At 38.9% G+C, this 23627-nt stretch overlaps 3 protein-coding genes across 6 annotated transcripts in view; 2 read left to right on the top strand and 1 right to left on the bottom strand.

Moving 5' to 3' along the window:
* stox1 (storkhead box 1) overlaps positions 1–9843 on the top strand; it is a 42735-nt gene extending 32892 nt beyond the window's left edge. The window contains exons 2-4 of the mRNA XM_020929361.2: positions 3711–3863; positions 6075–8604; positions 9487–9843. Coding sequence (XP_020785020.1) covers positions 3711–3863; positions 6075–8604; positions 9487–9640 — 2837 coding nt within the window. The 3' untranslated portion in view covers positions 9641–9843. The remainder of the gene's footprint in view (positions 1–3710; positions 3864–6074; positions 8605–9486) is intronic.
* A 447-nt stretch (positions 9844–10290) lies between these two features.
* On the bottom strand, positions 10291–15911 carry si:ch211-198a12.6 (uncharacterized protein LOC563253 homolog). Of its 4 annotated transcripts, none has more exons than XM_055162762.1 (3): positions 14810–15085; positions 14435–14687; positions 10291–13576 (listed from the first exon to the last, which is right to left on the bottom strand). In XM_055162762.1, the coding sequence occupies exon 3, from the start codon at positions 13453–13455 to the stop codon at positions 11788–11790; it is 1668 nt and encodes a 555-aa protein (XP_055018737.1). In that variant the 5' UTR covers positions 13456–13576; positions 14435–14687; positions 14810–15085; the 3' UTR covers positions 10291–11787. The 4 variants fall into 4 exon arrangements, with proteins under 4 accessions (XP_055018737.1, XP_055018736.1, XP_020785034.1 ...); XM_055162761.1 differs by having other exon boundaries at positions 14454–14687; XM_020929375.2 differs by lacking the exons at positions 14435–14687; positions 14810–15085 and adding an exon at positions 15625–15911.
* Positions 15912–17061: 1150 nt separating this feature from the next.
* On the top strand, positions 17062–23300 carry LOC110164243 (tripartite motif-containing protein 16-like). The gene is made up of 7 exons (XM_020929281.2): positions 17062–17547; positions 17650–17745; positions 18545–18778; positions 19321–19480; positions 19553–19741; positions 20991–21127; positions 21625–23300. The coding sequence occupies exons 1-7, from the start codon at positions 17152–17154 to the stop codon at positions 22009–22011; spliced, it is 1599 nt and encodes a 532-aa protein (XP_020784940.1). The 5' UTR covers positions 17062–17151; the 3' UTR covers positions 22012–23300.
* The last annotated feature ends 327 nt before the right edge of the window (positions 23301–23627 follow it).

The raw sequence follows: 23627 nt of genomic DNA, 5'->3' as shown, positions 1-23627 counted from the left end.
ATGTTGAATGCAATAAAGACTAAGCTGGTTCATATTACCACATCTACTTTGCTCATATGGTACTACACAAACTTCTAGTGCTTCAAATGCTTTGTAAATGAATCATCTGTCTGCAGCTGTCATGTCCACAATAGCCAAGCTACAAATGTCAAAATCTCCACAACGTTTTCAAATAGAGGGCATTGAGCGCCTAATCCAAGCTTTCTCTCTGAAAATAAAGCGTAGTAGATAAAAAAAGAAATCATATAAACATGTTTTGATATGTGAAATACTAGGCAATGATGTCCTAATGCACATACAAAAAAAATCCTTATATTGCTGTTATTGTAAAAAAAAAAAAAAAAAAAGTAAATCCAGATAGTAATCAATAATAAAGCCAGTATCAAAACTATACACTAATTTGAATATATATGTGTGTGTGTGTGTGTGTGTGTGTGTGTGTGTATATATATATATATATATATATATATATATATATATATATATATATATATATATATATATATATATATATATATATATATATATATATAAATAGGGCAAACTATCAGTGTCATTGTGGTATCATAATCGCTATGAAGTATCCTTTCCCCAATATGAAAATAGAGTTTGAAAGACTTGAGCTGTACAATAAATAACTTCTGTAGCTAATTATTACTTCATTCTGTTACTCATTTGTTGGAGCTCAGGCCTTTTAATGATGCAATATTTTTAAAAATTGGTTTTACTGAGATTAACTTGCTTTGTATCAGTGGCATGAAGTAGTTTCAAATTTAGTGTTTATCGCAATGTTTCTCTGTATCATGCTTCAGAATTTGTTATCCTTACAGGCCTACACATACTTCCAAATAAATCAAAACAGGAGGTGGTAAACAGGACATCCTCGTAGATTAGCCCCTCTATAATTGAATCCGACCCCCACCCCCTCTTTCAGACCTAAAAGTATTGTTGACGGTGCTCACGTGCAGTTGCTATGCGGACAGACATTCCTATAGGAAGTCCCACACAATAGGCAGCATAGTCAGCAGCGGTGTTAAATCTCTACTGCTTGGAAATGGCTGTTGAGGTATTGGCCTGGTTTGGACAGATTAACGTCAGACTCGAGGAAGGAACAAGTATTTTACAACCCCTGTGTGATAGGATCAATTTAACAAAGAAAGGCTCCTTAAGACATCCCACAGGGTTTCCTTTGTGGTCCTAATAACTTCTAACTTCACATAATTCGGTTACAGGCATTAACTGTCTAAGTTTGATAGCTTAAAGGGCCCATATTATGCTATTTTCTCATTTCAGTGTTGTAATTGCCAAACTCCACTGAACTAAAGGTAAAAGGTAGCTGTTAATTTGAAAACTACCACTTCATGACATCACAAGGTGGAACAGAGCATTTTGAGCTTTGGAGATGTGGAGTTGATATGATTACGTGAGATTCAGAAGCTGGACCTCAACTGCTTCAATCTTCTCTCTAGCCAACCACGGCTTATCTCAACCACACCTTCAATTACCCAGAAGCCCTCCTTCCCACCTTGTGTCTCTTGTCCATCCTTCTGTCCGGAGACACCATTTTTAAGGAGGGGGGGGGGTTTCGAATCAGCTGGGTGACCATTTTGGATGAGTCTCCACCCAGCCATTACATCTATCCGCCCATCAATAAACATCTTTATCTTATTTATTCCATTGCTGTGGCGTGGTCCTTGCTAGTGAATAATAAGAAAGGGTTCCTCAGACATGTGTGAATGAAACAAAACACAACTCCCAGTATGTTTTTGAGGAGGTAACAACAATATAACATCGTCTTAAAGCGTAGAAGAGTCAATTTTATGTAATATAGAACCTTTTAACAAAGAAAGGCTCCTGTCTGAAAGTCTTAAGTCGTCCCACAGGGCTCCCTTTGTGGTCCTAATGACTTCACATAATTCAGTTACAAGCATTAACTGTATATATCTAAGTTTGACATCTTAAAATGAATCTATTTAACTTCTGAAGCTGTCCCATTGTTGAACTTGAAACTGTCCATATGTGGCGCACATGTGTTCAGTCATGCTCAGAGCCATGACAGATATTTGATAAGCTGTTTATTTTCTCTGTCTCTCGGGTCTAAGTGGTTCAAGTGTTAGGACAGAGAATGTTTAGTTTACAAGTGTGACGCTGACAGTGTTTGTGCTCCATGACCGCTGGGTCTGTGTCTGTGTCGCTTCTCACTACAAAAATATCACACAAAAAAGGTTTGGCTCAATGACACTTACAAAGATGTTTTTTGGAATTGGATGAATCAGATATTTAAAGGTATTGTATTGCGCAAAATGAACTCTTGTGAGCTTTAAGCAATATTACAATGTTGTTACTTCCTTAGAAACATACCTGAGTGGTGTTTTGTTTCACTCACACATGTTTGAATAATCCTCCATTATTAGGCCTCATAAATGCAAAAAGCTCAAAATCTCTGTTCCACCTTGTGATGTCATGAAGCGTTAGTTTACAGTTTAACAACTACCTTGTACCTATAGTTCAGAAGAGATTGGAAATTCCAGGTCTGAAATCATCTAAATAATTCTAGTGAAGGTTTAAAAACATAGTGAAGCGCTTCCTATATTACCATATGACATCACAAAATGGAACACACGCTTAATTACTGTAAATAGTTGGCTGTCAATATCTACAGTAGGTAATAGGGTTGACAAAAGTATCAAAAATCAAGTCTTTTCCTTAGTATCAAAATTGAGTTTGAAATTTTAGAAGAAAAATTGGTTGCTACTTAAAATATTCACAAATAATAAATACACATTTTGATGGTTGGTTTTAATCTTGCACAATTTTGTAAGTCCTGAAACTTATTAAGTATCTGATGAACTAAAACAGATTTTCCAGGCTTGTGAATTAGGTTATACTCAAGGACCATATGAAGAGAGTTTGTCTTAAGTCATTGCAGATTTAATCATTTGTCAACACAGGGATCAGGTTTGTAGACTGGAAATTATCTTTGGAAGATCTTTTAAGCAGACCACTGTGGCTTTGATAATAATCACCTTGCATGCTTTCTTAATGTAACTTCACCTAAACCACAACATGCTGTTTAAATCTATTTTTCTTTGCATAAAAGTCACTTGATTGCCATAATTCTCTAATGAAATAATGAAATGGCTCTGGTGTGTTTCCAGATCTGCTTATTTTTTACGATCTGTCATAACGTGGCTGCTGGCTAATGGGCTGACTGCGTTTGTTTGCATGCTACTCTCATTACTGTCAAAATCCTTGGAGTGACGTGGAGGGGAGTAGAGTGTAAATGACTTTATGGTATTTGGAAAGCAACATGTTTCTAAGACTCTGTTCATTTTGGGTCAGTCTAACTTTCACCAGCATGTTTGCCCAAGCGTACCTCCTATAAGTACACAACCTTATGCTATGGGAGGGCAGGATACTCGATCAGGCTGTGGTCAGTTCTGCGGGAGTAAAGGAATTTTTTGCGGTTGGTACCCGGGATTGATGGAATTTCAAAAAAGCAAGTCAGCCACGGTTCGTAAAGCTCACATAAATAGACCACCACGGACATGATTTAGAGAGTGGTTAGCTGAGGAATGTCAACTGCAATGAGATGTTTTCACTGGCGCTTAGAGTGGAGAGAGACCCCACAGAGCCAGGTGTGTTTATATGGGACCAGTTCTAACCCCACCTGTCCGATAACTAATATGCATCTTGTGTTTCTTTTTCAGGTGATCTGTCCCCAGTGCAGATGTCCCCCGTACCTCAGTCCCAGTTCATTCCTTTGGCCGAAGTGCTGTGCTCCGTCATCTCTGACATGAACTCCAACCAAATCACTGTGAACCAAGACGCACTCATTAATTATATGAGCAAGGCCCATCCAGGTAATACACTATGCACAGTTGTAGTAAAACTAGCAATGTGGTCAGTAGTTGAGTTTCCATCTCCTTGTTGTTAATGTGCATTTTGATGATTCATATAAGGAACCCTTAATTCTCATAAAAGTTTATTCGTTTGCTACAGGTGGATTTTCTTTTATGAGCATAACAGTAAAATGCCTTTTGAAGGATGTAAACTAAAGAAAATTCTAAATATTTTAGAAAGGTGTAAAATATAGAACAACAATAGCCACTTCTTATAGTAGCTATTGTAGATCATCATAGTCACATTTTTTCCAAGTTCCACCTTCAAGGCACTTTACATCAAGGAACTATTCACTTATTCACACTTAACAATACTTTAGTTTGCATGCCTCCTCAGGTAGTTGGTGAAACGCAGTGGTGGAAGAAGTACTCAATTTTGAAATTTAAGTATAAATACCAGAGTAAAAAAATTCTCAAGTAAAAATAAAAGTAAATGTAATACAGATACATGCTCTCAGATATAGTGAAGTACAAGTAAAACGTCTCCACCTTAAAATGTACTTAAGAAAAATCCAGATACCAGAAATTTTACCTAAGTCCATTTACTTCACAAATTTTAATTCATTACACTCCCCCACTGGTTAAACGTACAAGATGTACCTTAGTAGAAGCTCTGCTGCGTGCTTCTGTCCATGAGGATGTTCCTGAAATTAGACTGAAAAGTTCATCAGTATGGCATTAAACTAGTCTTTTTTGCATTTTTTCAAGTATGTAATTTATTGCTAAAACACATACCTTGAAAACCATGTAGTCTACATTCCAGGTAAAGCAGTAACATCTCCATGTGATCAAGCAGATGGCAAATCCTCCTGCAGAAAAATTACATAGTTCTCCTTTAAATTATCCTTACTTGTTACCAACCCATCCAAAAATACTTTGAACTATACATTCACATTATCTCTCTATAAAGTTCCTAGAAATTTATTTTGAAATATAGACAGAGAATTGACATATCATTCTCTGCTTAATGTTAAAAATGTATGAGTATTGCAAATAATTCCAGATGTGTGTTCAGAACATAAGAAAATCTACCAAATTCAATAATGGCTTTATGAAGACATTATGTCATAAAAATGTGGCTTTTATGAAGTGGGATTGTATTGGGTTTTATGTGGTTAGTGGTACTTTTATTAAATTGCATCGTAGGAAAAAGAAGCACCATTGGAGCTTGACTGGTAGCCTAAACCTGCCTTTTGTTAGATAAGGTATAGTTGGCTGGGCGATATGAAAGGACAAAAATGAAATCATACTGCTCGATCCTGATATTCAGTTTGATTATTTTGACTTATTGAAAACACACTTCTCTATAATCATTGGCATTTGAACCCCCATAAATTGTCTCATTTCTTCTTCTAAAGTCTAAATTCTGCTCCTAAATAGATAATTGTGTAATAATTTACACCACATGATTGAAATGATCCAAGCGTCACTGATTATTTAAAATGACTGAACTATGATCTTGATTAACATTTGATTAATTGTACAGCCTTATGATATAGTATCACAAATAAAGTTTCACCTCTATCTTCCAATGTTCTGTCTTTTCTAGCAATTCAATATTACCAAAATACAATACGATAGGGGTGAGCAATTAATCGTTATGGAATCAAAATCTTAATTGAGTTGCTGCAGTTGTTTAACTCCAGGTATGTTTTTGTTGAGAAAAAAACATTTAAACATAGAGGAGAAAATAGCATAATATGGGCCTGGAGTTGTTTACAATGTGAAATTCACCATAATTCCACAGGTGCATTGTGTAACTTTTCTGGCGAAGATCTGGCCCTCAGATGTTTTTTTTTTCCATGGTGATGTTATTGCTTAGTCTGGAATGTTTCACAATATGGCATTAAACTTCTCTATTATAAGGGAGACGAAACCAGGCAAAGTCACAGGTCAGATCTGTGAAGAGGCAACCCCACTCACAGTCAGAAATCCTGTTTTTCTAGGTATTTTTTAACTGTAAAACTGTCATACACTGGAACATTCCAAGCAGAGCAATGACATATCCACAGAAACAAGCAGGTGACAGACTCCCAAACAAAAGAGTTACATAGTGCACCTTTAAACATTAATACTACAGAAAAATTGCAATACGTTTTTTTTTTTTATTGTGTAGGCCTACAATACAATACAGTTTAAAATGATTAATTCTTCACTTTCTTTTGATTGCAGGAATTACTATACCAACTCAGGACATCCTCTACAACGCGCTGGGCAATCTGATAAAGGAGCGCAAGATCTACCACACTGGAGAAGGCTATTTCATCGTCACTCCACAAACCTACTTCATCACCAACAACATGGTCCGGGAGAAGAACTGGTGGCCCACTGGTTCAGCTGACGACCCCCCATCACCTCCCCCTATAACTTACCTTTTGAGTAATGATGTCTGCATGGAGACTACCCATACGCCACCGCTGGCACACTGCAAGTCATGTAGCTGCTTTACCCCTTTACCACTGGTTAATAACATCACCTCTACACCAGCAACAGGCACACTTCAATCTTCCACTGTACCAGACCAACATTCAGTATCAGTGTCTGTCAGTGAATGCACAGGCAAAAGCTTAAAATGGCCACGTCCACTGGATCTCAAACCCACCGTTCAGCACCAATCTACCTCCACGGCTGCAGATTGTCAAGCTAGCGAGGTTAGCAAAAACACAGTAACTACAAATGCTACAAGCCGCAAAGATAAAGACATCAAACCACCAAGGAAATTTGGTCTGAGTTTGTTCAGAAGAAATGTAAACAAGAAGGACAAACCAAAGAAAGAGTATGTTACTTTTTCAGGACAGTTTCCCCCAGAGGAGTGGCCAGTTCGTGATGAAGATGACCTCAACAATCTGCCTCGCGACCTAGAGCATGCCATCATCAAAAGAATCAACCCTGAGCTCACTGTGGACAATCTGACTCGTCACACTGTTCTGATGAAGAAGATGGAGGAGAGACGGGAGAGGGGATTTGAACACGGTGTGGACAGAGCTCTCGACAAAGATGATAAACTGGTTGATAAGGGAATGTCGACTGAGATGCTGTCCGTCTCCAGGCCAAGGCATCATCATTCAGCTAAGGCATCTGGAGGAAGGCGGTCGGCCCCCAAAGCTACTCGCAGCAGGAGGAGGGCACATTCTTCCAGAGAAAAGAGGGAGAAGGACAGGGAGAGGGTGAGGAATAAGGTGGCCATGTGTGCAGATGAGTTGCCAGAGGGGGAAGATTTGATCCCGACTCGCCTCAGAGTGGAAATCCCAGTGGATCAGCCAGATCAGCCAGAAGAGGGCGTGACCGGTGAGGGGAAATCTCTTTATAAAAAACGCATTGACAATCCCTTCCAAGTGGGGTTTAACAATGACCCCTCAGAGGTGGAAACTCCCCCCACCACAAGCAGGGAGCACAGGAGACGAGAGGGCAAAGAGGGCAAGGCCTCAGGACAAGGGAGGAAAGAGCGTTTAAGCTACCGGTCCAAATCTTGGGACCCACATCGAGCTAAAATCGCTTTTGCAGAAGAGGAGCAAATAGGAAGATCGCCAAATTCCGAGGACAGATACAGCTGTCCTCAAGGCAAGGACCTTCAAATAGACTTGAAACCTACCAAGGAGCTGCCACTGGACTACAGTCCAGCCTATCCTCAGAGTAGCACCCTTAGAATAGAAGACAAGGTCCGTCACCAGAGGGAATCAAAGGAGACTTGGGAAAAGGATGATTACAAAGAAATACCAACCCTAAACCAAGATAAGTCAAATTATTTTGATCCAGGGTCCTTGCATGATTTACCAATTTCAAACACCACTTTGCGTAGAAAGCACTCCCTCAGAACTGCAAAACCACACGATGGTGAACTTTGGAAAACTGGTAATTTAGTGTCTCAAGGTCAACCTTGTGAGACACCTTTAAGTACCAGTAAAACAGACCAAAAGGCCAGTGCAAAGTTAGAGTACAAGGCTGGACATATGGAAAAGCTAGAGTCCATTGATGATAATGCTGTGGCCACAGATGCTAGTAGCTTTTTTGAAGATGATTTGAGGCTTTATGAAAAAGCGGATGAAAAGGATGAAGAGGATGCTTGTAGTTCATTGTGTCTTAATGAAGAAGAGGTTTCTGATTCTTTGAAGGTATACCAGGCATCTATACCCCACTACCATGACCCACAACTAGATTATAATAACAAATTGGATTTAAGATATCAGGGATCTCACAGCCGCTACTATAATTCTTACATTCAACATGCCCCTTTGGTCCAGGAAGGTTCAGAAAATACTTATAAAGCTACTGCTGAATCAGAGGACACAGTATGGAGAAATAACAATCATCGGCAAATGACTAGATCTCCTCACAGTGGACCAAGTCCAAGGCACAGAATGAGAGAAGAGCAACACAGTGAAGCTAGTCTGAACCTGGATTGTCCAGATACTCCTGAGGTTGCAGACTGCAGTATCTTTGACTACTGCCAAACCAGTGAGGTGGAGTCAGATTCAGAGACTGTCCGCAAGTCCACAGACGACGGTGATGGTGAATCTGCTCAATGGGCTGTTGACATGGAGGGACAAAAGGATCATTTCGAGGTTCCTGATGAAAGAGAACAGCTTTCCACTCACAAAAGTGGGCTGAGTGTGCCCAGTGGAGCCATGGCCAAGGCGGGTGAACCAGCAGAAATGGTGGAGAACCAGAGCATGACAGGAGACAGTGGAATTGACTCTCCCCGGTGAGTGATTCCTCCTTGTACCTGACAGCATAGATGTGAAAAACATAAAACGGTAAACTAGAATATGTGTAATGTCCTATACAATTAGCTAGCATTGTAAAACCAAATGTGGTAGGCAGTGTAGGCCTAGAAGATCCTGTGCCATCTAGTTCAATTCGAGTTCAGCAGAGGAATGACTATCATTGTTAGTGAAAGCCACTGACTCTCCATGGCAACTGTAAACAAGGATGCTGCCAATGTGTGAGAACAATTAAATACGCTTTTGTGACTATGGTTCTGAAGCAGCTGTATGCTGTAGTACTAAGTGTTTTTTTTACATTTATTAATTAGCACAGTATTTCCCTAGCAAATACTGTGTTAATTAATAAATGTGGGCCTACAAAGATCAAACTTTTGTTAGCTATAAAATGGGGAAACAGACATAAAATATAGACATTATTTTTTGCTTGCAGTACCCAACTTTTACTAAGCTTTGCTTCAGGCACCTAATTATCACACCTTGGGATTTTGTTTAATCCCCCCCACTGGTTAACTGCCAGGTCCAGACTACAGACTGTAAAATGCAAGGTTCAGCAAAAACTTTAAAGACAGTTAAAATAAACATATGAGGTTAGTTGACCCCTGGGTTACAAATCTGGGCTAGGCCTACCTCCAAATAGCTTCCTTTTAAACTAAATTGCAATAAAGCTGAACAAACACCAAACTCACCAACTTATACAAATCTGTATTTAGACAGAAGGGAGTATTTTTCATAATTAAGTATAATTACTGTCCGGCACTTAATATTTCATATAGTAATAGATGAAGAATTCCTTTGTGCTCATGTAAATAGTAGGTTTAAGAAATACGTCACATTTTAACCTTGTGTCTTTCCCCACACAGAACTCGAGTCAGTCTGGCCTCAAACAACACCGTGATATTGGAAGGTCTGAAGAGAAGAGGATTTCTACAAAATTTAGAAAAACTTCACACCAAAAGCAACAGCATCCGACCACAGAGCTCACTCCTGCAGCTCACGCCGGTCATGAATGTATAGCAAGTGTTTAGATAATGCAGCCATTATAATGTCCTATGCACAGGCTGTGTCCAGAACTCCAACATTGTTGTTCATGTATAATTTGTATGTATCTTCTGTAAATTGTAATTTTTGTCAGGGAATATACCATACCTATTTTTTCCTTTATGAATCCACATTGTGAATGCATGGCTGGTTAACAGCAAATATTGTCAAATATAATGTACAGGTTTCAGACATTGATGCTCTACTCTTTTCATTATTGGTTTACTTACTAAATAATAATAAAGCGTTATTGTTAACCAAATGAGTCCTCTTCACATAGGCTACTGAAGTAGAGTGAAGTTAATGGCAGTGTGGTAGTTAATTACTTATTTATAAATGAAGTTCACTCCTTTCAGAAGACATCTTTCAAATAAGTCTGTAGTTTCAAATTACACCTGTAACACAATATCACTTAATCCCATGCAGCTGCCAAGTATAATGTATTTACAAAAAGACGTCGGAGTCAACCCTTTTCATTTACGTGGTATACAGCGACGCCTGGTGGACATTTTGTAATGTAACCTAAAGTTTGAATTACTCCAATAGCTTTGCACTAGTAATCATAACGAATATTTTGTATTTCTTTTTTTTTTTTTAAAACCTCAGTGTAATTATCACACACTTGGTCTGAGTCAACAACCTTTATTTATCCATAAATGTGCCACTCAAGAAACGGGAAAGGTGTTACAGGATCTGCCCTTTAGAGAAGCTTCTATGGATCATTTACAAATTTTCTTTCTACAATGTGGCCATCAACAAAGATGGGGGAAAATAAAAGACAATATGAACATAACAGTGTAAAACACATGTTAATATACATAAAAGCAATATTATTGACAAAACTAAAATGTGGGGTGGTTAATATGAATAAGAACTGAAAACTCCAGGACAAAAGCCCAACTTGCTTTCCTTACAGCTCAGCATTTCTACATAGCATGCAATAAGGCACCTATCTAAACACAAGGAAAAAAAAGCTATGCTACTGTCTGAAGCACAAATGTTATCCAAATTAAAAGGAAAACTAAAAATATTGCTCACCATAAAGTTCACTCCTGTAAAAACTGTTTCTCTCATTCCCTTTCGTATAACCCAAGCCATATCTAAAAAAATACATTAGTTATGTAAAAGATAATTTACACAGAACAGTGAGAATCCATTGGAATTTGTGGAAGTCCTCCAGTCCTGTAAAATTTCATGTTTTAATATACACAATATATTCAACCAAATTGAGGTTTGTAGATCCACATTTGTTAGCTATATTCTGTACATATTTTAGTCTCCAAAAGCAAGAGTTATAGTCATATACATCTAACGCCAGTACTCAAAGCAAATAACAGGACACGGGTCATCTGATATGCTACCCAGAAGGTTTATTTTCTATTATGCATCATCTCGTGGCTAAATGGCAAGACATAATAGAACCAGGGTGTCAGTATTGCTCTGTACAATCTATGCAGCATTTTTGTTTTAGATTTACAACAATCACTTTCAAATATACAAAGTGTCTCTTCTCATAGGCCAACAAGCTGCAAGAGTTACACCTGCGACATTTAAATCTCCAACACTCAAATAATAGTCAAAAAGGAAAAAAGTGGAGACAATGTGGATCTTACAATCAAAAATGTAATCTTTTGAAACAGCACACTAATCACCTATACATATATATAAAAGAAAACACTTATATACACTAGATTTTTGTCTGCTTCATATGAGATTTGCAAGTGAAAAAGAAAATGTCAACAATAGTCCTTGCTCACCAATTCTGATGGTGGTCTTAATAAAGTTGCAGCTGAAAAGCGCACTTGCGTACCTAAAAGTACACTAAATGAATTCTATCAAATGACTAACCAGCAGGTGAAGCATATTTTCTCAAGATAACAATTTTATCATACAGATCTTCAAATTACATTTTTAAAAGTGTTCAAAAGTCCCGGAGAGAATGAAGCGCAATTAGTCCTTCAGGCTTCGCTTTTATTTAGAGGAATTTTGACATGTTTCTGAAAATGTCTGTAGAAAATAGCCTGATGTTTCCTGTGCTGTAACAACTCAGATGACAGGAGTAATGTGGAGACAGAGCAAGACATGTGCGCTTAGAATAGACTGTTTAGACTGTGGAAAGGTGCTCATTGGTCAACATGGATCCTATGGTGTCGGGAGAGAGACGAAGAATGGTTAAAGCCTTTTCCACACTGGGTGCACCTGTAGGGTTTTTCCACCCCCAGCATACGTTGTTTGGGGCTGTAGGCATTGTTGGGGTATCCCTTTGGTGTGGGGATGGGACTGTACTGCTGTGGTTGTGGCTGTGGAGGCGGTGGTGACGACTGCTGCTGCTTATTTTCCAAGTGCACCCTCTGGTGGCGTGCAAGGGAAGAGGAGTGATTGAACCTCTTCCCACAGTGGCCGCAGGTGTAGCTCTTGCCCTCGGAGTGGACTCTTTGGTGCCGAGACAGTGACGAGGAGTGGTTGAAGCCCTTATCGCAGTGGTGGCACATGTAGGGCTTTTCTCCCTGCTGGTGAACTCTCTTGGTGGGAGAGTATGCGAACGCCTTACCCGGTGGTACATTTTGCATGACTGGCATCACTGGCATAACAGGCATGGCGGGATTCTGCAGGTGGGTCTTGTGGTGCCGGGACAGAGATGAGGAGTGGTTAAAGCCCTTGTTGCAGTGTCGGCAGGTGTAGGGCTTTCCTCCGGCGTGGACCTGCTGGTGTTTCTTCAGGTGGCGTTTGCGGACAAAGCTCTTCCTGCACATGTTACATTTGTACTTCTCACCCGAGTGGATCCTCTGGTGCTCCTTCAGAGTCGCCGCAGCAGCAAAGCACTTTCCGCACTGCGCACATCGATGAGGCTTGTCCCCGAGGGCCACTGAAGTGTGGGTCTTTTGGTGTTGTTTCAGGTTAGATGTTGTTGCAAACCCTTTCCCACACTGGCCACAGGTGTACGGCTTCTCTCGTGCATGGACTTCTTGATGCTTTTTCAGATGCCTTCTTCGGACAAAGCTCTTTCTACATTGTGTGCACTTGTATGGCTTGTCCTCAGAATGCATCTTCATATGTTCTCTCAGTGTTATGGCAGCAGCAAAGCTCTTCCCGCACTCTGAGCATCTGTGGGGTTTGTCAGGTAAATGGATCATCTGATGAGACTTGAGGCTGAAACTGTCCATAACATCTTTCCCCATAATGTCAACGCCATATGGCTTTTCTTTCATGTGGATCTTCATGTGCTGTTTCAGGCTGGCCTCCACAGCAAAGCTCTCCCCACAATGAACACAAATATAAGGGTTGAGGTCTTTGTGGATCTCAAAGTGTTGGTGAAGGTCAGATATGCTGCCAAATATTTCCCCACATTCATTACACTGCAGCCCGTGAGCTTCATGTATGATTACACCATTCTCTGACTCCACGGTCAACTCTCCACCGTGATCAGATTCCATTTTGACCACATGCTCGCCGTCTGCTTTAAGTAGCACCTCTCCCAGCAGGTGTTCACCCCCAGATGTTTTAATCTCTGCTCCAGTAAAACAGTGCATATCGGCATGTTCAACTTTAATGTAGTCATGGTCCGACTCTGCTACGATGGCATCTACACAGGCTACAGCTCCCAGCCCTGTACCAATCCCATGTATCTTTAACTCTCCTCCATGTATCTCCAGCTCCAGGCCACGCTTCTCCTCTGTCATAATCTCCGTCTCTGCCCCATAGTGAAGGTCGACATGGCTGTGGGCTATGACACACTCCGACCCAAGTGTGTCAAGGCCCGGCGTGTCACATTCAGTCTCTGACTCGGCCATAAGAACACACTCCAGCCCAACGACCTCCGTTTTTTGGCCGGACGATAACCAAATAAGGAAACTGGGGATGTACTGGTTGTTTTTGTCAGCGCAGCACTGGAGCAGTCTCAAGAATCCAGATCTATAAACGGAAGGATAAAAATAATGTTAATGATCAAATATTAAGATAATGATATTTATTTATTTAAGTTTATTTTTCAATATCAAAAATGTTCTAGAGTTAATGGAAATATTGTTTATCTTTACACACACACACACACACACACACACAAGTCTATAATTAGCCACTTGCAAAAGCACTATTTAAGATTCAGTGATTTAAACAATAAAAATGGAATGAGTATCAAATGAATATCAAATAAAGTGAACTCCATAAATAAAACCCAGTGTTGGATAATATAAATAGTTGAAATGCGCACTGCTAAATACTTAAATGGATATACTAATAGGTTATTAATGTCTACAGGAAATGTGTGCTGGATTGAAAGAATTGCATCTACCATTGCATAATAAATCCTTTAAATGTTAACACATGACAAACTACACACAAACATATGATACAGCACAGCTAAACTGTACTTAGCTGCTAGGTGATCAATTTGCTAGCCATGTTAGCGAAAAGGAGCATAATTTCACCTGCTAACACTTGATAAAAATCAAACTGGAATGCACCATAATGGCCTTAATCCGTAAACGCATGCCAAGCCTCAGTGGCCTACAAAAGGCGCTTATCTGCGCAGATGGCATCGACTCCACAATGTCTTGTTTAAAGGAAATAATGGAGTTTGAGAACATAAACACGTCTAATTAAAGACCGTGCTGTTGGTTGTTAGCTTTCCAAAACAGCTACAAATAGCCTCCATAGCCGCTAGTTAGCTGGCTTTGGCAAATGGAGACTGGTTACCGACAAAACAGCATTGTGTTAGCTGCTAATGTGTTCGTTATCTAGCCCGCTAACTAGCTTAGTAGCAAAACATACCATAGGTAAACTCAGTTACCATTAAGGAAGCCCAAGTTCCGTGAATATTGTCGAGTGAGATTAAAGATAAATCACAGAACCAATATTCAGGTTGTCGACGCGGAAACAGGAGAGTATTAATAGGCCATCTTGTAGTGCCACACCAGCACTTCAGCTAGCGCAGATGACATGCTCGCACAAGATGGCTGCCGCTAGCTACTTTAGCATGTTAGCTTCCGCCCAGCAGACCGTAATAAACAGGAGCTCCCTGGGGCTACAAACACAAACACAATTCAACAAGAACTAACTAGAAAGAGAATGCACAGTTTACGGCATATAGCAATCACTAGAAACAAATGAAAGACAACGTGAAACTCGACATCGGGCTAAGATTACCTGTCACACCGAAATGGTCGCAACAAAGATGGCTAACTGAGAGAGCAAGGAGCGCCAGGAAAAGCCCGGGAAGGAAATAAGATTTCCTTTGTAAATAACTATACGGAAGGTTTAGATGTGTCAATGGGATTATCTAGGAATCCCAAAACTGCCCAAAAACTAACCACAACTAACATAAGTGAGAGTGGCTACGGATCTTGGCTACAAATGCAAAGAGCTCAATTACTGCTGCAGCCTCCCACCAGCCACACAGGGCACCTCAATGGCGGCCTTGCTGATGTTAGCAGCACCCAGCCGAGACAAGCGCGCTGGCTACGTAGCCATCATAGCGTAGCCATGATGCAAAGCTAACGAGCCTGCTAATGTTGTGGGTTAGCAAGGCTACAGCGGTGTATACAGCTGATAGTAGCCCATGGATGGTTAAAATTAAGCGGAAGCTTGGTCCAGGCTCCAATCGTACCGTAGTAACTTGGGGGGTCTTTAGGAGCTTCAGCTGTACAGGATACGGGTTAGTCTGCTACTGACAGCGTGCTTTAAATAACCTACACTGCACGCACAACACAAATCCTTATATCCCGAATATGAAACTAAACGAACTATTTAGATATGAAAGATATGACCTGCAATCCCAATACTTTCTACCAAGACTTGTACAAAGTACACAAGTAACAGAACGCAGAGTTTTTGAAGCTGCTGCTGGCATTGTATCAAAGATCGTTTTCGCCTCAGTAGCCACACAGTTACGCATCTATGAGAAAATTGGCAGAACAGCTCCAATCATTCTAAATGGAAGAAGCCAAGAGTCCCATACCCACCTTTCTGTCCGTCCGTGTCTTCACAGCTGATGCAGAAGAAATTAGAGAAATGGCTTATGTGGTAACTCCGACTTGAGTGGGCTGTGCAATGAGCAGGCGGGCTCTGGCGGCTCTGGTGGCTCTGGCGGGCTTTGGCACGGGCTCTGGCAGGCTGTGGGGCTGCGGTGAAGCGGTGTTGTGAGGCTGTTGTTGTGAGATCGTCGCGCTGCTGGCTGGGTCTTCTCTCTCTCCTCTGTGTAGAGCTGGCGCCACTGCTCATCTGGCGCCAACGAAGGAGCGACACATTTACTTTGGCAAGGCAAACACTGTCGTTTCACTGCAGCTTACTTATCATAGGCGCCCCCAACAGGCCTGGAGATGAGTTCCTAATGAAAACTGGAGAAGGGTCTTTCTATTTAGTCTGTGCGAACATAAATTGCTGTAGTTAAGCCTGTCAATTTTTTAGCCTAATTCAGATGAGATGAGTTGATTGATCTCACAGTGGAAAAAATCAAATGTTAATATGACCTGGCCTTTGTCATTTTAGGGGAATGTTAACATAAAATATAACTTCTGACGCCTACTTGGAGTAAAAACAAACTCCTCAATGTAGTAGTTTGGTTTTCACTCACCACAGACTACTAGGCCTATGCAATAAATGTTATCTTATGTTATACTAGGTGCTTCAGTATCTTTCCACCACCAAATGGACGGCGAATATGCATATAAGTATTACTAGTATTTAAGAAAGACATTACGCCATGCTTCAATTAACTCACAAGAGGGCGCAGTTCTCCTAGAAAACTCCGGTCTTTTTAATCAGGTCTACAGGCAATACTTTTTTCAATACTTTTTTTGAACATAATTCATATTTTTGAGGAAATTTAGATTATTTTTGTGCTGAACTGGAAAGGTTTATTGTTTGTATTGTTTGTGATAAGGAAATTGGTAATGAAATGTTTTTTGCTTTTATTAACACTAATTAATAAATAATATTAATTGGACCAATTTTTTTTGTCACATCAACTTGAAAACAGTTTTTGTTTTCTACTTTTATGATGTGAGTGTCAATATTAAAACTGTTAGATCTAGTATAACGCATAAAAACAGTGAAATATTTAATCAAATCAGATAAAAATGCAGTATCTTCTCATGAAAGGAATATTTCAACATAGTACGTCAACTATTGTGAACTTGTTGTGAGAAGGATTAAAGTATAACTAATATAGTTGCCATGGTTACACAGTCTGATTAAGCCTTGTGTCCACAACTATATTTAAACATTTCATAATCAGTTGATGTATATTGGTTTCATCATTCTCTTGTGTTTGAAGTTTCAGTAAAGTGTTTCATAGCCCCACCTCTTTCGTTCTGAACTACCAACCAACCAACCAGGAATACAGGTTTTCATTGAGAGGAAACTACATAGCTTACATTCTGCCACACATACTCAGTCACACAGTTTCACTCAAGCTGATCACTTCAAGAGAACTTCTAATTATTCTTTCATCCTATAAATTTGAAATCTGCTAAAAAAGAAAAATCACCATGTCTTTGGACCTTGATCGATACAGCATGGACAAACCTCGCCACTCTACCAGCCGAGGCCAGCCTAGGTCCCAATCCAGATCCCAGGCTAAATCTGGAGACGTTCTGTGTGATTTCTGCATTACTAGGAAGCAAAAAGCGGAGAAGTCTTGCCTGCTCTGTTTGGCGTCTTACTGCGAGGCCCATCTCCAGTCGCACTATGAGTATCCAGCCCTCATGAAGCACAAACTGGTGAAAGCCACGGGTCAGATGAGGGAGAAGGTCTGCGCCCAACACGACAAACTCCTGGAGGCCTTCTGCCGCACAGACCAGACCTCTGTGTGTGTGCTGTGTATGATGGACGAACACAAGCACCATGACCTTGTACCAGCTGGAACCGAGAGGACAGAGAAACAAGTGGGTTTGATGAGTGTTTAGGGTTAGTTCAGGAAAGTATTTGTTTTACTTGAGGAAGGTATGTTTTTATATTTATTTTTGTTATATTATTCTATTTTTTAGAAACAACTTGGGACAACTCTGCATAAATCTCAGCAGAGGATTGACCAAAGGGTTAAAAAATGGCAGGATCTTCGACAAGCTATGGAGTCAATGAAAGTAAGTACCTCAAAGTAGCATACTTTGAGGTTATGCAATTATGGGATGTGGCATACTGTGTAAGAGTATGGTTTTTCTGATAAATTATACAATTTTATAAAATATATTTACATAAAATATATAAATAATAAAAAATTTAAAATAAATGTATATATTTGACCTGATAAAATTATAAGTTGCAAGCGAATACCTTATCAGCTATTTCTAGTGACATGTTTACTTAGTTATGTGAGTAAGTCACTGTGCTAATATAGTAGCTAGTTATTTTATTATAGTGGCAGCTGCACCTAAATGTCTTGCTAACTGGCTATGGTAATCAACTTAAAAATGAATGTTTGCATATTTGTGTCTATTACCATTGTAGCTGCCCTGTTAGGGACTGTTAGATAAAGACAGTAACGCAAAATGATACTATCACTCTTACTTTGGCGACTTCTGGGTACAATGGAATTCTAACTTCACTCACTACAATGGAAGTATCCTCCAGGACTTAAAACAGAATTTTAAATTTAAACACAATAATAATCTGCGAATCAGTTGTCTTTATCTAGAGATTTTTTAAAAATCCCTTTATAATCTGGTCCTAAAAATAAAAATTCTAATGCCAGACTTTACACCCAGTGATGTTACTGCAAAACTAAAATGTTCCTGATATGATTTTAATCAGGAAAACCATACTGCTGCAGTTTGTATCTTTGTAACTCAGAACATCTAAACAACAATATTATCTAAGTATTATTTAGAAATACATCTTATCCAAGTTCCCACCTCTTCTTAAACTTCCCTTATGTTCTGTCAGCACTCAGCTCAGGTGGTGATGCAGGAGAACGAGCGCATCTTCACTGAGCTGCTCCTGTCCATCGAGAGAAAGTACAACGAGGTAAAGGAGATGATCCGCGCTCACGAGAAGGCCACGGTTACACGCTCTGAGCTCCTGCTGGACCGGCTGGAGGAGGAGATCACCCTGCTTAAGAAGAGACACAATGATCTAGAGAAACTCTCCCATACAGACGACCACATTCACTTCCTGCAGGTCAGTAGAAATCACAATTTAGGTAAGATCCAAAAAGAGGTGAGTAGTTACATTTACTTGAGTAACTTTTTGATTAAATTGCACTTTTCAGAGTATTTTTCTAGCAGCATATAGTCTTACTTATTTTTATTGAAGTAACAATACTCTTACTTGAGTAAAAGTTTTGTTTATGCTTCCCACTGTGAGTAAGTCTACAAGTGGAAAAAGCTTCATGTGGACAATATGAAATGATTTGATCATTTGTGTTTTCAATGCTCCACCAGATATGATTAAATTTTTTTCATTTTTGTGTCTGTCCTTTGAAAATATCAGATTTGAACTTCAAATTATAAATCAGATGTTACTTCCCCACAGTTATTTTTACTTTAACTTTTACTTGAGTAATAGTTTTCTCAGTAGTTTTCTGGTTTTTAACACTTTTTTTACTTGACTAATATTGTTTTGAAGTAACATTAGTCTTACTTGAGTACAATTTGTGGCTACTCTACCAAACTCTGGATCTAACTGGTTGTTTGTTTTGACTAAAATAATCTCTTTTCTAGAGTTGGCAGTCTCTCGCTGGTCCATCCGGATATGAAGACCTCAATCGTATCAGCGTTGCTCCAAACTACTCCTTCGATTCTACCAAAAGAGCTGTTGCCTCGCTAAAATTACAAGTGGAGGAAGTCACCAAGCAAGAAATGAGCAAAATCTCTGCGTCAGGTTAGAATTTGAAAATGGACTCTAGTAATTATGTAATATTAGCTTACTGAGTCAATGTTGGTATTTCAATAGTCAAAGATGTCTACATCACGCAAGAAGAAGACAAGGAACCCAGGAGGGAATCGTTTTACAAGGAGGATTCAAGAAGAGAGGATTCAAGGAGGGATGAGACAAGGAGAGAGGATTCAAGGAGGGAGGAGCCAAGGAGGGAGGAGTCAAGAAGCAGAGATGAGCCAAGGACCAGAGATGATTTTTTACAGTGTAAGTACATTTTACTTTGGTCTGTTGATACTTTGCAGCTGATATCATCAACATTCCCTGGGGTTGTGATGCTAACTGTAGATTCTGCTCTGGACTTTAATCTGTGCTTTATTTTAACACATAACCACAAAGAATTGACTTAGTTGGAACTACAACAGGTGAGATAATTTGTGTTGCTAAACAAATCCCTCTCAAATAACATTACAGTCACAAGCTAGCTAGCATAACAAACAGTTTTTCAGTTAGTCTCTCTCACCTTTTTTCTGAAAATTAAACACCTAAACAAAACCATGAACACTCCTATTCATCACAGGCCCCTGAAAATATGCTGTTTAAACCCATTTTGTATTTTTGGGTTTTCAGAGCATCTAAAAACTTTTTTGGCTGTGTTTGCTAATGTGTGCATTGTGTCACCATGGCATTATATCTGCCATAAACATACATGTAGAACGCCCCCAGTATGATGTCACTACAAAGTATCAATTGAAGCATAAAAAGTACCAGTCATGTTCTATTGTGCTACCTGAATCCTAATTGAATTGTAATACCAGGTTGCAGAAACCAAATAAAGGGTATGGCAGTTGCAGAACAGGTTTGGCCAGTGAAAGCAAACTTACCATACAAGGTTATCTGAGCAAATACAGGTGTTCTGAGCTCCTCCTCATTATTAAAGCCTTTTAAAAATATCTAGACTTGTACAGTAATTTTCTCTTATCTTGTTTACAAAGAGTTTTGACAGTCATGTTTTGCTATTGTGTAATACATTCACTGTAAAAAGAACATATTATGGTTAATGGTGCACTATGTAACTATGCGCCTGAGTGTTTCACACCTGTTTATCTCCATGGTGATGTTATTGCTTTGCCTGTAATGTTCCACAGTCTGGCATAAAACATAACTATCTTCTATCTATGAGCAAGTGGTACTATTACACCATGTTAAAGGTGGAGAGACAACTGCTCAGTAGGAATAAGTTTTTTTTTCAATGCATTTTGGAAAAAAATAAAATAATAATAATAATAACACATCAAATATAAGATGTATAATTTGCCATACTATGGATTGTTCTAAGAAAGCAATATCATCTCTCCATGGAGAACCAGCCAGAAAAATTACATTGTGCACCTTTAAAAAAAAATCTTTAGGGGTTTAATATGTTCAGTTTTTATCTGTATTTTTTCCACATGAATGAATAAAAATATGTGCATATTTTCAATATTTGTTGTGACCTTCTGTATTCATTATTTAGACGCTTGTCTGTTGAGTCTGGATGTCAACACTGTTCATCCCAATCTGCACCTTTCTGAGGGAAACAGAACAGCTACTATGAAGACTGAGCCCAAGAACTACCCCGACCACCCAGAACGCTTTGAAACTTGGCAACAGGTGAGACAACACTTATAATGTTTTGGTTCTTAGTTAGTTGGAATTATATTTTAAAAAGTGAGTTTTATTTATTGCCTTTAGGCCTTTGCTATGTTTTGTCCTATTCTAAAACAAATAAATATTTGAAATGTTATATTCCTACTGCTATTTTCCTTTTAAATTCTACATAGATGTAATGTTTTTTGGTCTTAAAATGTTTGTATTAACTCACTCTAAATTGTTCATTTTTTATTTAGCTATTTTGTCTGTAAATAGATTCTTATTCCTAAAAGAAACTCTGTTCTAAATTGTCCCTCTAGCTGCTAGTCTCAGTGGCTTCATTTGACTGGAGCTAAATGCTATGGGTGATGTCATAAGCCCTTAGTCCACTTCTTTATACAGTTTGTGTTTTTTTACTGTACAAACTAATTGCCCCTGGTGGGGTTAATAAAGTTGTCTGAATCTGTAAAGTATAAAATCATATCACTGAACATATTTACTTATTGTGTGGTCCTCAGGTCCTTTGCAGAGAGACCCTAACTTCCTCTCGCTCTTACTGGGAGGTGGACTGGAAGGGCACGGAGGTCGACATAGCTGTGACCTATAAGGGAATCAGACGCAAAGGCAACGACAATGATTGCAGTCTGGGCTGGAACAATAAATCCTGGAGCCTGTACCTCTCAGACTCCAAAGTGTCTTTTGTGCACAACAATAAGAGCACAGATCTGTCAGTCCCTCGTTCATCTCGTATTGGGGTCTACCTGGATTACATTGCAGGTACCTTGGCATATTACGCTGTTTCTGGTAACAACATGCAGCTTCTCTATAAAGTCCAGACTTCTTTCACCGAGCCCCTGTATGCTGCATTCAGTGTGTGGGGCTTTGGAACCACCATCAAGCTGTAGAAGGTACATCGACATTAAAAACTCTTCAGTTACTGTTTCTTTAAATATGATATATGCTATAATTTGAAGTTAATTGTTCTGAATTTACTGCATTTTAATACCACTAATCTGAACATGATGAGTAATTATATTGATCAAATGCTAAACTAAGCTTACAATAACCAAGTTTAAAGCGCCCATATTAGGCTATTTTGATCAATGTTATAATGTTGCTTCTTCATCAGAAATATACCGAGAGTTGTGTTTTGTTTCATTCATATATGCATAACACACAAATCCTGCATATTTAGACTCTGTCCCCTTGTGATGTTATGTTACTCAAACATGTGTGAATGAAACAAAACACAACTCCAGGTATGATTTTGATTAGGTAATAGCACCATAACATGGCTTAAAGGTCACAAGAATACATTTTCTATAATATTACCACTTTAAAGCCTTTCTAAATTTACAATAATACACTTTCTGTCTTTGTAATTTGTACTGTATTTTATTTACTTTTTGCAAAAGTTTTGTACAACTCGCTAACTTTTTATTATTATTATTTTAATGGTATGATTAAGTATATTTTAGCCTAGCCTGCTAATTACATAAATTAAGATCAGGTTAACCTTTTTCACAATAAGGCAAACTGTAAACTGCCAACCCTATCCAGGGTGACCAGACGTCCCAGTTTTGAGCCCTGTGTCCCCTGTCCTAGCAAATTTATTCAAAACCAATGATTTGTCCCAGTTTTATACAAGGCATGTCCAAGGCTATTTTGGATCAGGCTATTTTGGACCAATTTGATGTAAACAAGGACTATATCAGGTCTATTTCAGGTCTAAACCAGGACTAAACTAGGGCAAAAATTTGGACTATATCAGTTTTAAACCAGGTCTAAACCAGAGGAGCATAAATGGCATTTGTTCAGCTAAAATACAGAAGCACTTCTGTATTTTGGCTAAGTGCTAGTAAACCAAATTAATTACTTTATGATTTTGTATAAATTTAACACCGCCCTTGTCAGAAGCACTTCTGTATTTTGTCTCAGATTATGCACTCACCCCCACGTGAGTCAACAGTGGACAGTGCTACATACTTTTTTCACAATTTTTTCACAAAATATCTACCATCCCAACCCGGGTGTGTCCCTGTTTATAATTTTGAAAATCTGGTCACCCTACTCCTAACTAACTTTCGCTGTTATTTCTTTTCTAATAATTTATCTTTAATAATGATTTATCTTTTATTTGTTGTTTTTGTATACTTTGATTTTGATAAATAAAGGAACGTAGCAATGCACACAATTCAAGTCTTTCTCTGATAATTAATACTTACTTACAGTACTTAGCTAACGTCAATTGGACCCTAGGAGGCAGCAAAAGCACGCTAGCCTTCTGCACACCATAACGTCCAGCTAATTCATCTTAAACGATGAAGTATAGAATGGCTAGGATTGTATTAAAATTATTGTTACTTTGTCATTTTCGATGAATATTTAAGGGTTGGGTATTCTGGAAGACACAATAAGTACTCACAAATCATTCTTGAATCGATAAGTTTGAGAAAGGGAGCGCTTGGATGTTTGATAGAGCGCACTCAAACAAAAGTCATTACTCTATTTCGCTGACATA

Source organism: Boleophthalmus pectinirostris, unplaced genomic scaffold (assembly GCF_026225935.1).
Source record: "Boleophthalmus pectinirostris isolate CB_2022bp ecotype Guang Dong unplaced genomic scaffold, ASM2622593v1 HiC_scaffold_5, whole genome shotgun sequence".
NCBI lineage: Eukaryota > Metazoa > Chordata > Actinopteri > Gobiiformes > Gobiidae > Boleophthalmus > Boleophthalmus pectinirostris.
The sequence above is the reverse complement of the archived record's forward strand: the minus strand, read 5'-3'. Positions and strand labels throughout refer to the sequence as shown.